General features: G+C 47.4%; 2 long non-coding RNA genes and 1 gene segment (V, D, J or C); 2 read left to right on the top strand and 1 right to left on the bottom strand.

Annotated features, from left to right (window-relative positions):
• Positions 1–17561, top strand: part of LOC119842056 — a 30621-nt gene that overhangs the window by 4099 nt on the left and 8961 nt on the right. The window contains exon 3 of one of the 2 annotated variants that reach the window (XR_006275400.1): positions 4911–5001. The exons of the other annotated variant lie outside the window; for it this stretch is intronic. This is a non-coding gene — a long non-coding RNA (uncharacterized LOC119842056). Of the gene's footprint in view, positions 1–4910; positions 5002–17561 lie in introns of those variants that run through there. 2 annotated transcript variants of the gene reach the window in all.
• LOC119842060 lies at positions 1255–3230 on the top strand. The segment is given in 2 exon segments: positions 1255–1561; positions 3040–3230. Coding segments are annotated over 2 exon segments (498 nt in total).
• LOC122456485 lies at positions 1392–4317 on the bottom strand. The gene is made up of 3 exons (XR_006275409.1): positions 4303–4317; positions 2545–3570; positions 1392–1524 (listed from the first exon to the last, which is right to left on the bottom strand). It is a non-coding gene; the product is annotated as an uncharacterized LOC122456485 (long non-coding RNA).

Raw genomic sequence — 17561 nt, 5'->3', positions numbered from 1 at the left:
CCTGTTCTGTTCATACCTTCTGGGGCACCTGGCACTGTCTTCTCTTGGAAGACAGGATACTGCGCTAGATGAACCTTTATGTCCCCATAAGGCCTCCTCTCTCTCTCCATATACCCTCTCTCTCTCCCCCTCTCCCCATACACCCCATCTATCTATCTATCTATCTATCTATCTATCTATCTATCTATCTATCTATCTATCTATCTATCTATCTATCTACCTATCTATCTATCTATGTAAAGACAAGATGGGTGAGGTAATATCTTTATTGAATCAACTTTTGTTGGTGGAAAGAACAAGCTTCGACCTTCAGAGTATTCCTTCTTAGGTCTGCTTTCCTTCTCCAGACTTGAGGAAGAGCTCTGTGAACCTCGAAAGCGTGTCCCTTGTGCGAACAGAAGTTGGTCCAATAAAAATCTTAACTCACTGTGAGGCTGTAGGGAGCGGGGTGGTGTGACGCAGCAGGGAGGGGGGAGTGTTGACCTGGGAATGTGGCAGGGGAGTGTCACTGGGGATGGGAGACCTGAGAGCCTGTCACCTGAGCCAGGAGGGGGAGGGGGAAGGTAACACCTCTGCATGGGAAACTGGACAAAGGCTGGAGGAGACAGCCTGCTGGGGAGTTAGTTTCAGTTTGGGGCTGGGTGGTGGAACGCAGGGAACCCCAAGGCTGGGGTCTAAGCTCCCTGCCCCCAGAAGGACTTGACTGAGGGGTCCTGGTTGTACCCCCAAGCTCTGTTTTAGACTGTGTTCCTATTGTCCAAGAACCTTCTGTTTTACTGGCTGGCTGAGAGTCACAGTGAATCCCAGGAAGAAGGGTGCAGAGCCCGGACTCCCCCACACTCCGTGACACTCACCCACCTTGTCTCGCTCATATCCTGAGACCCAAACGGCTACAACGCTCTGTGTCTGTCTGAAAATAAATACAAGTGTATCTGTCTGTCTATATGACACTTATTTATAAGTGAGCTATAGGACAGTAGCAGCTAAAACCTGTTTTTATGGGTTATAGTCCTCCGGAGAAATGGTAACCTAATTTAGTTGCCTGTAAAAACTATAAGGAAGTTATACACCTACACCGAGGAGATATAGTTTAAAAATAACACTCCTTCCCATTGTCTCCGGGTGGCTTCCCGGGCAGAATTTCTCCCTCTGTCTTTTCACAGCCCTCCCAGGAGGGGTGTGGGTCCTTGACTGTAAATAGGCCGGACGACACAGCAGACGCCTCATTCTGTGTGTGACAGCGGTAGAGACGAGATGTGGATCGCCGTCTGCCTCCTTCTCCTCAGGAAGTGGTTTACATTTACTGGCAGGCGGACTGAGTGTTTTCTGACCCGCGGGTCTTACTCTGCCCCCATCGTTCTCCTGCTAGGTCCCGCGGCTGGGAACTCCGTGACCCAGATTCCAGCGTCTGCGTCAGCCAGGGAAGGGCGGCCCGTGAATCTGTACTGTCAATACAGCACCACGTACCCGTACTACGCCCTGGGATGGTACCAGCAGCTGCCCGGGCAGCAGCCTCTCTTCCTACTGCGCAGAAATGAGAGGGGCAATGAATACAAGCCCGGTTCTGTGGCCCCTCGGTTTTCCTCCGAGCTCAGCACCGATGTCAAATCGTTCACACTGTCCATAGACGGGGCGCAGCGGGCTGACTCGGCGCTGTATTTCTGCGCTCTCTGGGATCCACCGCGCTACAGAGCGCCCCGGGCTCCCGACACAAACTGCCGGAGCGGGGGGCTGTCTCCAAAACGAAGGGAGATGAGTCATTTCCCCGACGTGCACCGGGGGGTGAGGGAGGGGAGCCATATCTCAGGGGGCACCAAGATGTGTGTTATTGTTTACAAGCAGGGGGGCTGCACACTTCCTACCTTGTGCAGGGATAACTTATTGCTCACCCCGGGTTCTCCTGCATCACTCCCTCCCCTACACAAATTCGCTGTCTGCCCCCTTCCGACCTCCTCTTTTTTCAGGGACTCCCGGGGCTCTTCCCTGCTGAAGCCTCCCCCATTCCCACCTCCTCCCATACCAGGTGCCTCCCCCTCCCCATATTTGCCCCGTCCCAGTGGCTCTGTGTGCAACCGCATTCCCATTTCCCCCCTGCCCTCCATTCCTCTGTGTCCCTCATTCCTTCCTCAACCAGACCAGCGTCCCCCATTCTCTCCCCACCCATTCCCCCAGCATGTAAGCCTCGCCCACGCCGCGCAGCCTGGACCCGCCAGCCCTTCCCCTCTCCCTAGTGATGCCAAAGGGGCAGCAGCAGTGACGGAAAGGTGGCGCCAGGCACAGTCCCGCCCCCCACGGCCCTACGGAGCAGAAGGGACAGCACCGCAGACAGGCCGCTGCTGGGTCTGGCTGTTTTGTGTGCTGCAGACACTAGAGAGAGAGAGAGAGACTGCGCCCCACCCTCATGGGGACAGGCGCAGGGACAGACAGACAGGGCACACACACTCGGATTCAGAGGCGGAAGGACGCACGCACACACACATGCACACTGACATAGGCAGGCACACACACACAGAGGCACGAATAAACACACAAATAAACACTCACATGCACACAGCTTTTCCCACGTGTTACTGGAGTGTGTGAGCTTTACCGCCATCCCGGTTCCGGCTCCCCCGTTCACACAGAAGTGCTGCCACCTCCCGGGTACTTCATTTCCCCCAGGAGTCGAATCGGTGGCTGCGGTTCCTTGGCTCCCCCCCAGTGGTGACAGGCATGCGGGGATCTCTGTGGCTGTGTCTCTGCGCGCTGCCGCTGTTCCCAGGTGAGCTCCAAGAGCGGGGGCCGGGCTCTGTCTATCTAGGGGACTTTCCTCGCCCCGGGACTCCCTCCGAATTATCTCCCTTTTAGGTTCGGTGGCGGGGAACTCACTGACCCAGATCCCGGCTTCCCTGTCCGCCACGGAAGGGCGGCGGGTGAAGATAAGGTGTCAATACAGCACCTCCTACAGCAGCTACGCCCTGGACTGGTACCAGGAGCGGCCGGGGAAGCAAGTCCTGTTCCTGCTGGGCAGATACTCCAGTGGCTCGGAGCGCAAATCCCGTTCGGTGGCCCCTCGGTTCTCCTCCCAGCTGGACACCGGCGCGAAGTCTCTCACGTTGTCCATAGACGGGGCGCAGCGGGCTGACTCGGCGCTGTATTTCTGCGCTCTCTGGGATCCACCGCGCTACAGAGCGCCCCGGGCTCCCGACACAAACTGCCGGAGGGGGTGGCAGGTGTCTGAAATGCGTTAAGTGTAATCCCAGTTCTCAGCCCAAGTAGACACGTTAGGAAACACACTTCAGACCTCCTGGAAAACCAGATACATTTTGGAGGACACAGGCTCGCCGGAGGAGATGAGACGCTTTGCAGTCTAAGTAGCTACAGACTCACAGAAGAAGCAACACAACCTGAATTTTAGAGATGGGCAGCTGAGGCGCAGACGCGCTAAGTGACTTGGCCTAGGTGACAAAGTGCAAGGGCAGGGCGAAGGAACTGGGTTGGGAATGAGCTGTCTTGGTTATATGACCATCTCGGCAATAGTCCTGGAAGCTCCTCCAGGGAAGGCGGAAGAGTTATGTAATTTTACCTTAACTTGGAGACAGAAAGAAGTTTATCATTATTTCTAATTAAGGCCATGCTAAAATTATCGAAAGAAAAGTGTCTCTACATCTGGGTATAAGGCTTAAATTATCCCAAAGTACAAAGTCTGGTTTAAAAGTGACAAAAATACATACAGGTTTCAGAGAAGCAGCCGTGTTAGTCTGTATTCGCAAAAAAGAAAAGGAGCATCCGATGAAGTGAGCTGTAGCTCTCGAAAGCTTCTGCTCAAATAAATTTGTTAGTCTCTAAGGTGCCACTAGTACTCTTTCTTTTCTTTTTCTTTTTTTTTTTTTTTTTTTGAAAATACATGCAGTACATAATCCTCAATATCCCAAATTTAGGCTAATAAATTTAACCATGTAGCTAAAATATTAGCATCCAACTATTGGGGTATTTCACTCATAAAAAAAAAGATATATAAAGAGTCGCTTGTGGGAAGCAAACATAGTAGTGAGAGTAGCTTCTCCCACAGTAATCGAGAATTTAGGATGGATTGTCCCTCAGTAAATACAATCCATCGGAGAAGTATTTCAGTTACTTTCCCCGTTTCGCTTCTCCATGGCACTTTTTTATAACTCAGCTATAGGACAGCAGCAGCTAGAAACCCCAGCACAGACCTTAGCTAGGGTGTCAGGGGCAGCTAGATGAGGTCGGAGCCCGATTTCAGGGGCCTGCAGCTGACATTTCACAACCAGCGCAGGGATTTGTTCTTGCCTCTCTCACCAGTTTCACTGTAATGGGACCTGGGAATCTCACCCGCAGTTTTGAGTGTGTGTAGCGGCCCCATGTGCTATTAGAGCTCAGTGGAGACACACAGGGAGCGACAGTCTCTGCCCTGAAGAACTTACAAAGAAATTCGAGCAGACAGAGGAAGGGTTCCTCACTGCGTCCTCCTTATATCCATGGGGGACGAAGTCACAAAGAGAGGAGGGTAAAGTTACTGCTGCTCCGTCTGCTGCTACCACATAGCGACTACGGTCTATTTCTCTCTCCTTTTTAAGACCGGAGCGGATGCAAATCGAGTGACCACATTTCCTGGGAGACGCCCCCGGTGTCCCTGAGTCTCCAGAGGAGACGGCACAGACACGTGTCTCTGCAGCTCACACCCATCCCCGCTTCTCTGCGCACTCTCCTGCAGAATTGTCTCCAAAACAGTCAGAAAAGAGATGATGCTGTGGCTACCCCTCGCTTTCATGGCAGCAATTCCCAGAGGCGATTCCTTGCCTGGATACAGAGGGAAGCTCAGTATTACGGTAGAGATGATTAATACTATATTTATACTTAATTAGTTAATTAATTAGATTATACTATATTAATACTTAATTTTGCAGGAGTCCATTTGCAGATTCAGCTGGTGGAGGCTAGGAGAGGTGTTAAAACCACAGGAGATTCTATCAGCATCTCCTGTAAAGCCTCCGGATTTCCCTTTGGAAACTATTGGATGTTCTGTTTTCATAGTAGCAGCCGTGTTAGTCTGTATTCGCAAAAAGAAAAGGAGTACTTGTGGCACCTTAGAGACTAACACATTTATTAGAGCATAAGTTTTCGTGAGCTACAGCTCACTTCATCGGATGCATTTGGTGGAAAAAACAGAGGAGAGATTGATATACACACACACAGAGAACATGAAACAATGGGTTTATCATACACACTGTAAGGAGAGTGATCACTTAAAATAAGCCATCACCAGGAGCGCGGGGGGGGGGGGGGGGGGGGGGAAAACCTTTCATGGTGACAAGCAAGGTAGGCTAATTCCAGCAGTTAACAAGAATATCAGAGGAACAGTGTGGGGGGGGGGGGAGAAATAACATGGGGAAATAGTTTTACTTTGTGTAATGACTCATCCATTCCCAGTCTCTATTCAAGCCTAAGTGAATGGATCGGTAATCCATCGGTGATCTTCCAGAAAACACCATCCTGGCCACTATGGATGTAGAAGCCCTTTACACCAACACTCCACACAAAGATGGGCTACAAGCCGTCAAGAACAGTATCCCCGATAATGTCACGGCTAACCTGGTGGCTGAACTTTGTGACTTTGTCCTCACCCATAACCATTTCACATTTGGGGACAATGTATACCTTCAAATCAGCGACACTGCGATGGGTACCCGCATGGCCCCACAGGATGCCAACACTTTCATGGCTGACTTAGAACAACACTTCCTCAGCTCTCGTCCCCTAATGCCCCTACTCTACTTGCACTACATTGATGACATCTTCATCACCTGGACCCATGGAAAAGAAGCCCTTGAGGAATTCCACCATGATTTCAACAATTTCCATCCCACCATCAACCTCAGCCTGGACCAGTCCACACAAGAGATCCACTTCCTGGACACTATGGTGCTAATAAGCGATGGTCACATAAACACCACCCTATACCGGAAACCTACTGACCGCTATTCCTACCTACATGCCTCTAGCTTTTATCCAGATCATACCACAAGATACATTGTCTACAGCCAAGCTCTACAATACAACCGCATTTGCTCCAACCCCTCAGACAGAGACAAACACCTACAAGATCTCTATCATGCATTCCTACAACTACAATAGCCACCTGCTGAAGTGAAGAAACAGATTGACAGAGCCAGAAGAGTACCCAGAAGTCACCTACTACAGGACAGGCCCAACAAAGAAAATAACAGAACGCCACTAGCCATCACCTTCAGCCCCCAACTAAAACCTCTCCAACGCCTCATCAAGGATCTACAACCTATCCTGAAGGACGACCCATCACTCTCACAGATCTTGGGAGACAGGCCAGTCCTTGCTTACGGACAGCCCCCCAATCTGAAGCAAATACTCACCAGCAACCACACAACAGAACCCCTAACCCAGGAACCCTAGCCTTGCAACAAAGCCCGTTGCCAACTCTGTCCACATATCTATTCAGGGGACACCATCCTAGGGCCTAATCACATCAGCCACACTATCAGAGGCTCGTTCACCTGCACATACCAATGTGATATAGGCCATCATGTGCCAGCAATGCCCCTCTGCCATGTACATGGGCCAAACCGGACAGTCTCTACGTAAAAGAATAAATGGACACATATCAGACGTCAAGAATTATAACATTCAAAAACCAGTTGGAGACAACTTTAGTCTCTCTGGTCACTCGATTACAGACCTTAAAGTGGCAATATTACAACAAAAAATCTTCAAAAACAGACTCCAACAAGGGACTGCTGAATTGGAATTAATTTGCAAACTGGACACCATTAAATTAGGCTTGAATAAAGACTGGGAGTGGATGTGTCATTATACAAAGTAAAACTATTTCCCATATTTATTTCCCCCCCACACACACACACACTGTTCCTCACATGTTCTTGTCAACTGCTGGAAATGGCCCACCTTGATTATCACTACAAAAGGGTTCCCCGCCCCCCGCCGGTCTCCTGCTGGTAATAGCTCACCTTATCTGATCACTCTCCTTACAGTGTGTATTGTAACACCCCTTGTTTCATGTTCTCTGTGTATATAAAATCCCCCTATTGTATTTTCCACTGCATGCATCTGATGAAGTGAGCTGTAGCTCATGAAAGTTTATGCTCAAATAAATTTTTTAGTCTCTAAGGTGCTACAAGTCCTCCTTTTCTTTTTGCAGATACAGACTAAGACGGCTGCTACCTGAAACCTGACATTATTAGGGAAATAGGCTTTAGAATGTTTTTTTTCCCTGCTAGGAGATCTTCAGGTTCACAGCACTGGGTTCTTGGCCATTTACTCACGAGAACACCTTGTAATGGCAAAAGCAGGACAAGTGGTCTTGTCACTCTGTATTACAAAGCATTGAAGCCGGCCCACTCAGTGGTAGCCCAGGTTGCCCAGCGGCGTATTATTGCCTAGGCCAACAAGGCATAGGCCTAGGGTGGCAAATTTGCAGGGGTGGGAAATTTATAAGAAAGAACCAGGTCTCCCTGATGCTGCGCTCCCTGACAGCTGCAGACACTGGCACCTATTACTGCGCCAGGAGAGGCACAGTGACACAGAGACAGAGGACCTGGGACATAAAGGGGGCTACCCACATACTTCCCCTCCCAGAAAGAAGGCACCTGACTTTGCCCTTGCGGTCCGCCCCCTTCCGCTGTCCCTTGAAGGAGACGCTTTGTCAGAGGGCACCATGAAACTGGAGAGAAGGAGAGAAAGAGGAAGCACCTGTGCTCCTGAATGGGCAGCAGAGAGTTTGTTACAGGAGTCTGGCATTTTGTAAACCACCAGTCTAGGCCTGAGATTGCAAGAGACTCTCCTGTTGGCTGAGCAGCTGAACTGGGGAACTGAGGTTTTGGGGTCCCCTCTGACAAATGACCGGCTATTTCCTGGCTGCGCTAGCCCTGGCCACATGGGAAGGTGTGTTTGTGTGTGTGTGAGAGAGAGAGAGAGAGAGGTTGTGTGTCAGTTTTTCCTGGTGGGACAGAGCATTTGTGGGTTTCTTTCCACGTGTGTGTGAGGAGCTGTGTTGATTCCTATCTCTGTGAAAGCATTTAGGTGAAGGCGTCTTTGTGCATGGAGCTAGATCCTTCACTCCCGGGAGTGGGGACCATTACAGTATTTCTCGGGAAGCTCCTGCCCGTGTTTGCAGGTGTCTTTTCCCACCTGCAGCAACTGGTGGGTTTGGGCTCTGGAGTGGGGAAGGTCTCCGAGCCCCTCACACTGACATGTGATCTCTCCGGGGCATCCCTGGAGACCGGATTTCCCCAGCCAAGGTCCCGAGTGGATCGGACTGATGAAGTGTGATGGGGAAACACGCTCCGCTTCCCTAAAACATAACGAGCATTTCCAGAGACCCCCTCCGAGAACCGGGTCTCCCTGCAGCTGAGCTCCCCTTACAGATACAGACACCGCCACCTATTACTGTCAAACAGTTACAGAGCAAGTTTGACACATGCACAATAACACACACACACACACAACATCTCACAATCAGCCATCCACCCACCCACAGTCAGCCACAACCACTCCCCTTTCTCCCTTCTCCCCCCGTCCCCTCCCATCTCAGCCTTACAGACAAAAAGTGACCGGAGAATAGTTGGCTGGGAAGAGGCAGAAAGAGGGGGGCTGAGGTTTTCAAAGGCGCCTACAGGACTTTAGTGCTTAAACTCCCCTTTTAATTTAATTGGGATGTGGGCGCCTAACTCCCTCAGGTTCTTTGGAAAATTCGGCAGGGCGAATAGGCAGCTACTAACCAGAGAGAGAGAGAGAGTGTGAGAGAGAAACTCACTGCTGTATGACAGGTTTCAGAGTAGCAGCCATGTTAGTCTGTATCCGCAAAAAGAACAGGAGGACTTGTGGCACCTTAGAGACTAACAAATTTATTTGAGCAGAAGCTTTCGTGGGCTACAGCTCACTTCATCGGATGCAACTTCTCACTGCTGTATGTGTAAGCAGAGGCAGAGACACATCGAGAGAGAGAGAGACAGAGAGAAAGACATAGAGAGAGAGAGGAGACTCTGTGACAGGAGTGGTGGGTTCAGTTTTGCAATCTCGGACCGATATTCCAATAGAAGCTCCTACATTTGCCTGTGAGAAGCTGAACCGGAACTCTGGTTTTGCTCAGAGTTCCTCTTAAAAATGATTAGATGTTTCTTAGCTGCCCCGGTGCTGGCCCCATGTGAGTATTTGTGTGCGCCTCCCTGTGCGGGCATTTGTGTGTGTGTGTGTGTGTGTGTGTGTGTATTTGGGGGTGAATCTATTTGTGTGAGTGTACTTGGGTGCTATGGATTTCTTTCATTATGTGTGTGTGTTGGTGATAGTATATCTGGGGGTGAATCTGTGTAACTGTAGAAGTGTACTGTATTAGGGGGTGTGTGTGTATTTGGGTGTGAGTGTACATGTGTTTGTGTATTGGGTGTGTTTTTGTGTGAGGGTATCTGGGTGTGAATCTCTCTGTGTAAGCGTATAATCATAGCTGTGTATTTGTGTACTGTATTTGTGTGTGTACATGTGTGAGTGTATTTTTGTGTGAGTGTACGTGTGTTTGTGTACTGTATTTGGGTGTGTATGCATGTGAGGGTATTGGGGTGTGAATCTCTCTGTTTCAGTGTGTGTGTGGGAGGGTGTGTGTGGCAGGGAGACCTTTGCTCCCTGGGCCCCTCATGAGACATTTATTCAGGAATCTCCCACCCCTGTTTCCAGATGCCCTTTCCCAGCTGCAGCTGGTGGCGTCCGGCCCAGGGGTGGGGCAGGTCTCCGAGCCCTTCCCGCTCACCTGCGCTGTCTCTGGGTTCTCCATCACTGGTCAGTACTCCTACTGGCACTGGATCTGGCAGCCTCCCGGGAAAGGGCTGGAGTCGCTGGGGTGGATACACCCACCTCTCTACAGGGCAGCCATCCTACTCGCCTTCCCTGAAGAGCACGGTCACCATCTCCGCAGATGCTCCCAAGAACCAGGTCTCCCTGCAGCTCGGCTCCCTGACTGCTGCGGACCCCGCCACGTATTACTGTGCCAGGGGACACACAGTGACAGAGACTGGGGGTGGGAGGGGGCTGGCACAAAAAGGAGGTGGCTCGAAATCTCAGTGGGGCCCATTGAGAGTTGCAGGGAGAGAAATGCACTGGGAGGAGCAGTGATACAGGCGATGCTGGGTAGGCTTCGCTGTTGGCTGGTGCAGACATTTCACAGGATCACAGAACCATAGGGTGAGAAGGGACCGCACAGGCCAGGGTGTTAGCTAATCTCACCAGCCAGAGAGAGTGGGACACACACTGACACTTCAGCACCCCACCTTGCCACAGAGTTCTAGCCCTCTCACAGACACACACAACCCCCAGCTTACCCACAATCACACTCACTCGCACAGGGCTTAATCTGTGCCAGGGCTGAGCCTGGCATCTCTGGGTTTGCCGTGTCAGCTATGAAAATACAAATGTTGCTTGGTCCCCAGCACCTCTTTCATTACAAATTAAGCACTGCACTCACACCCAATTAAAACACGATGTCAACCCTCGCCCGCATCCACATATTCACACCCAGACCCAGAATGTGCCCCATCCACCCACCCAGAATCTCACATGCAAAAATATCCGACCTGCAATCACTCCCCTCACTCAGCCTCTGACTGCCAGAAGCCAAGACCGGACAACAGGGGATGGATCACTCCCTCATGGCCCTGTTCTGTTCATTCCCTCTGGGGTACCTGGCACTGCCCGCTCTCGGAAGACAGGACACTGGGTTGGATGGTCCTTTGGTCTGACCCAGATGGGCCGTTCTTATGCTCGCTCTCAAAAACATCCACCAACAGCTGCGGAGTCTCATCCACCTCCCCTGACTCTTCTCAGCCTTTCCCCTGCATTACCGGGCTGTGTCCTGTTTACCCCCATCCCACCTCCGGGAGTGGGGCGCAAAGGGAGTGGTTCAAAGAGAGATGGGGCGTCTCTTTCTCAAAGGCCAACCACAAGTTATTGGGGTTGATGAGGGAAGCACTGGCTAGACTTCTCTGCCCTGTGTTAAATAAGAACTGAAAGCAGATGGCCCCTCTAGCCTTAAAATCTATGAGAAATGATTTCTATCTAGGCTTGGAAGGGTTTGATTTTTGTCACTAGCTGTTGGTAAATGTCTGATTTCTCTGTACGCCCACAAACAGATGAAAACACATTTCCATGAACAATCATCAACATTTACAGATAGGCAAAGTAAGAAAAATAGCAATTGAGAATTTATTAGTGTCTTCTTTAAGTCCATTTATTCTGTATATTTTGACATGTGATGTTGACCTTTTGTGTTTTAATGGTTATAAAGTGTTAACTTTTTGAATTGCAACATTTACTGCCATTAAAGAATTATTGTCTGACCCTCATATTTCCCCCAAACTGTGAACATTTAAATAGATAAAAAGACTTAAAACCCATAATTTTGCACAACTGTGAAAATTTAAACAGCTAAATATAAAAAAATAAAATAAAATAAGCATTGATATTATCCATGGAAATTATAAAAAAAAATTGTATTCCTCCAAGTCTGTTTGCAAACTGTTTAAAATCTTTTTAGTCAAAAACTCACTCACAAACCTCACTGTATGCTCTAGCCACTAGGCAGAGACAAGCCACATTGTGGGAATGTGTGTTAGTTGTGTTAGGCTGCTTTTCTGGGATGAGAATGGTGTTCTTGGTGTCTCAGTTTCCCATCTGGAAAGAAACCCCCATCATCAATCATCATCATCAATCATCATCATCATCAGTCTTTCCTTTTAGTAAAGCAGAGAGTAGCAGTGGTTTCCACCATGCATTGGAGGCCAATGTAGAATATTCACTAATGAGTCCATTTTTTAACATCCCTGTTGGGAAGATGTTATGTAGGAAGACTTTATACATGGCTCTGTGTGCGTGTGTGTATGTCTGTGTACACACACACACAAAGCAGCAAGATAACTACCACTGTAAAATCATAGTTGAAACAAGTGTCTGTGATTTTTATGGAGCTGTAGCTATCTGGGATTGAATGTGGGTGCTTTGAAGCAGATAGATACACACAAAAGTGTGATAGATACAGAGATAGGCAAGACGCTTCTTGTGAGCTTTCCCCCTATTGGCTGAACCTTCTGGGACCAACCACCACCCCGGATTTCCTGTCTAGAAGCTCCCAGATCTGCAGAAATTTTCTCCTCCCAGAAGCTCAGGTGGCCACTTTGTGCTGCTTTCCAGTGGTAGAAATGGGAGTATCTTTGCTCCTTCTGAGTTTTCTGGGCGCCCCAGTGTTGTGTGAGTTTTTTTTACAGAGGCTGTATGTGGGGGGAGCCAATCTGGCAAGGGTGGGTCTATTAATTTTGCATCCCTTCTCCATTTTTCTAGGTGACCTTCCCCCGTTTAGACTGGTGGAGTTTGGCCCAGCAGTGGTGCGGCCCTCAGAGACTCTGCAACTGAATTGTGCTGTCTATGGTTCCTACATCACGGGTGGAGGGACCTTCTGGTACTGGTTCAAGCAGAATCCCAGGTACGGGCTGGAATGGATGGGGCTGATTGATTCCAAGGGGGATACTGCATATGGCCCATCATTTAAGAGTCGAATAGTAATCTCCAGGGACACTTCCAAGAACCAGTTTTATTTCCAGCTGAGGTCCCTGACAAGTGCTGACAGTGCCACCTATCACTGTGCCAGACATTAGGAGACACAGTGATTGGGAGCAAAGCAGGAGTGAGGCAAAAATATGAAAGATATCTCTGAGGGGCATGAGGAGTTGCAGAGTGTCTGAGGGTGGGCTTCATGCCAGAGGGTAATAAAGGCAGAAGTAGGATTAAAGAGACTTCAGAAGAAACCACAAGGAAACATTACACGCTCAGACCAAAGAGAGTTTTAAAACTGGAGTTTTATTAAACCTATTATCCAAAACCAAACAAACACAAGTTGCACTAGCCCCATTGCTGCTGAGTCCTTTCAGAGCCCCTTTGACTTTCTTCGCAGGCCCGCGATCCTTAAAGGGGCAGGGTGCAGATAAATCTAACCCTGAGATTCCCTTCTGAATGCTGCATAAAGTCATAAATTGGACCTCTACCTCTCTCTCTCTTTTCTTTCTGAACTCTCACACGCAAAACTCTCACACTCTCTCTTTCTCTCCTACCACACTTACCATCACGGTACGTGAGCGCCTCCTGCCAAGTTTTTGTTCGGAAACAAATTGAAAAGAGCATATTTTGCAAAGACCCGTCAGCACAGCAATGGTGGAAACACTGCAATTGTTAATCAACAGCAGCTTTCCTTGCAGTTTCAGAGAAATCAAAAGGCTTGCGGTTTTGTGGGAAGGGTGGCCCAGACTGACATAGTCCCTGAGTTCTCCGAACCAAACCACAACACACAACATGGGAAAGTGCTCTCCAGGCAAGTCCCAGGTGTGTGGCCAGCCCAGACAAACATCGACTGCCCTGTGGGGGTTGGGAGTCAGGGGAAGAGGGCTCTGTGCAGTTAGAGGTGAGAAAACCCGCAGAACTTCCTCTCTTCACTGGAAGGGATTTAAAGACAGTCTGGAGAGAGATTGTTGTGGCTGGGTGATTTTTATCCCCTTCATTTATTAAAAGGACAAAACAGAAACAAATCCATTAAAAAAAGGAAAGAATAATTTAATAAGGTTGTATAAACACACACAATAGCAATAGCACTGCGTTACAATAACAATAGCAATGGGAATAAAAATAACAGTAGCAATGACAACAGCCATAACAATGTAGTTGGAGCAATACAATGTCTTTAACAATAGCAACAATAATAATTCGTAAAGTAATACAACCCAGCAAACCAGCAACCTAACAACAGCCACCAAGCCAACCAAATTCTCAATCAAGAAACCAAAGAAATAACCAGACAAACAAATAACCCACTAAGTGAGCAATCAAGTAATCAAAATGAATGAATAATAAATGAAACCCATCAAGTATATAACCCAAATCAACTAAACAAATAAGAAACCAAGCAGCAAATCAAGCCAGGAACCAGATGGTCAAAGGAATAATGAACCAAGGAAACACACAAGGAAACACAAAGAAAGAAGCCCTGTGAAGCTGGCAGACCAGGCCAAAGTCCCAGGCCTTACTGCACACTTACAAATTCACAGCTGGAAGCCCAGCCAGTTCACCTGTGTACTAGTACAGATCAAAGCGATTGTTACCTATATTATAATGTAGTTGGTGTTTAAACGTCATGAAAACTGATAGGATGCTGCATGCATTGTTTTCACGTACCTGTATCCTGCTATAACGTAATAGCAAACATGCACCTTGCGTATACCCCAGTGATTAAATAAGACACCAAATGAGAAAGAAGCCTTGTGGAATGCAAATGCAGAACGTTAATAGGGAAGTGCTAATTTCAAAGCAAGCAGTGTTTTGTATGTGGTGATTGGAATTCAAAGACTCTAAATGCAGAGACTGCTCTCCTGTGTGGTGACCCCCGTCAGCCTGTATTCTGTGAGAAGAAGCTGTAAGTATGGACACAAGGCAAAAATCTTCACCTCTGGACTGTTTGAATTCTAATGAGAAGACGGAGATCCCCAGCGTTATTCTGGGTAGCCCCGAGAGACTTTGGAAAACTGTCAGATACTACATCTCTGCTACCATTTGAAGTCATAGATCGTGACTCACCTGTACATATATTTTTATCTGCTTTAACCACTCAGTAACTCTCATTCCTTTGTCCTAGCTAATAAACCTTTAGTTAGTTTACTATAGAATTGGCGTCCAGCATTGCCTTTGGTGTGAGATCAAGGATGCTAAACAACCTGACTGAGTGACTGATCTCTGGGCCTGGGTGTAACCTGATGATTTATGATTTTTGGTGTAACCACTGATCACATAGTCCAGCTTGACTGGGTGCAAGAGAGACGGGAGTGTCTAAGGGGATTGTCTGTGACTCCATTATTGTTGTACTTCAGGAGTTCATATTTATTACTGGGTTGGTGAAATCTAATTATAGAATATACCACCAGTCGGGCTGCCCACCCTGCTTTTGACAGTCTGCACTGAGGTGGGCACTCATGGTTGTGAGCCACCGCAGATAACATGACACCCCCTAACATGTAACTAATCAAATAAAAGAGTGAATGAGCAGCGAAATAAAAACCCAACTGGTCAATCAGCCAAACACTCCAACACCAAGCAAATAATGAATCAAACAAATAACCACCAACCCAGCAAGAGTCATGTCCTTATCCGTTTCTCAGTTTCCCCATCTGTAAAATGGATATGATATACTGACCTCCTTGTTAAATAATATTGAGATCTAGACAAGAAAAAGCATTATATAAGAGGTAGGTTTTACTATTAATTGTATTATTATTAATTATTATTATTATTATTATTATTAGACACAAATAAACACATTTTTAACTTTAAACTCTCAAAAGAGTTCTTGAGTCACAGACTCATTCTTTGTGCTGCCCTAGAAGAGTGCTAGTAGAAGTTTGTTTTATGGCTCCCAAATGTCTCTGGCAACTCTGAAAATTTGAGCCCCAAATTAAGATTTTCAAAGGATCCTAAAGGATTTCAAAAAGGTCTGGGACCCTACCTTTCAAAAGCTACCTATGTTTGGAGAGAGAGATCAGATATATTTTAAAGAAAATTCACAGGACATTAAGGGTTAAATTTCCAAAGCAGCTAGAGGAACTCTTGGACAAACCTGTCATTGAAAGTCAATGTAATTTGGGTGCTTAACTCCCCTAGTCTCCTTTGAAAACCCCAGCCTAGTTCTCTATAAAGGCCTCTTTAAAATAACAAAGAAAACTCAGGGTCAGATCCCCAGCCAATGTAAATTGGCAGGGATCCATTGACCTGAATGGAGCAACATTGATTTTCCCCTGCTGGGGGGTCAGGCTCTTAATCTTTCAGAAAAGTAATTATGGAACCTCGATTTTCAGTTTATAAGCCAGTATTTTGGTCTGCAACCAAAAAAAAAAAAAAAATACAACTAGCTGGGGGTTGGTAAACCCGGTGTTTGAATGCATGATTGTGTCATGTGGTGGTGAAGTGAAGTCTGGGAGGTTTTGTAGCGCTGTTTATCACTGTGTATACGAGGTACCACAGGATTGAAGATAACTGAGTTACTGTAATAACTAACCACTGCAGTTTCTGAAGGTGGAGTGAACTGTATCTTTAGATGTGCCGAAGGAAGGAGGTTAAAAAGATAATGAAAGCGCAGCTGCTTTTACTCTAAACCACATAGAGTGATAATTCATGGCACAGCTGTTCCACTTATTTATCGTCCAGGCAGCAGTCGTGATGAAGGCGGAATCGGCTGGGAAGCAAACTCCATCAAGGGATTTGTCTACCCCACTGGATGACCCTTACTTCATTCGCAATGCCTTCTTTAATAAATCTTTCACACCAGGACCCAGTGACAGCCACAACAGCAAACCCCCAATAAAAACAAACGAAAAGCAAACAAACAAAAATGAAGCCGAAAGTAATAAATAAAACAAAACATCCCCCCCCCCCCACAAAACCAACCCCTTCAATCTCCCAAAGCCAAATCAAACGACGTACCGTACCAATCAAAAGAATGGCACAAAATGAACAATCCCCCGGCATACTCCACACAAAGGTTCCCCTATTAAAGAGGCAGAGAACTCCTTGAAATCTCCTGGGGACCTTGCTATGCTGTGGTGAATAACCTGATCATGCTATGATCACTGTGAGATAGCTCGTTAGCTAGCTAGATAACAGGGTTGTGACGGGGGGCCAAAATGACCAAGAGTTACCTGTTCTTTACAGACAACTTGCCTCAGACTGGACAAATTCACGTCCACCAATACACCGCTTTCACCGTATTTATGCTAAATGCTAGCATCTGAGCCTGAAAGCTTGTAAATTATACTATCCATAGTCATGGTGAGATGTGTTCTGGGTTCATGTAGGGAATACTTTTTATATTGAACATTATGCCTTTATGATCTTGGAGGGAAAGGGAGTCACCAGGAAATCTTTGTCTTGGTGATGGGTCATTCAAGTGGGCAGGAGTTTACACCTCTCCCTGGCTGCCATTTATGTAATAATTGCTCAATTGTCTACTTTGGTGCAACCCAGAAAAGTCATGGACAACCATCCAGACAAATGTAAACATCAAAACCGCTTGGGAGTGAGAAGTGAAAGCAATGCAGTGATGGCATGGCCCTGTCGTGAACAAAACAAGAGACCCATTCAATAGATCACAGGTCAAGAAAGACATCTGTACCACTGCTGAGCTTACTTGATGAAAGCTGGGGGCTAGCAAGCGCTACAAAATACTGACTTTTGGAGAGAGAATCTACTTGTTATCTAGGGAAAGTAACTATTAATAAATGTAGGCCCTAATTCACATTTTATGATTTTATTTTGCATGTACTATCACTCACACTAGTTTCTGTTTCAGTCTCTCTTCTTTCTTAAATACTTTTTTCTTTGTTTTACCAGCATCCAGACTCAGTGCTCTGGTGCTACCAGACCAGTGCTCTCATGTAACCAATTGCGGTAAACTGGGTACGCTGCTCCTTTGGGAACAGAGGATCAGGACTTTC

This window comes from Dermochelys coriacea, chromosome 13 (assembly GCF_009764565.3).
Source record: "Dermochelys coriacea isolate rDerCor1 chromosome 13, rDerCor1.pri.v4, whole genome shotgun sequence".
Taxonomy (NCBI): domain Eukaryota; kingdom Metazoa; phylum Chordata; order Testudines; family Dermochelyidae; genus Dermochelys; species Dermochelys coriacea.
The sequence above is the reverse complement of the archived record's forward strand: the minus strand, read 5'-3'. Positions and strand labels throughout refer to the sequence as shown.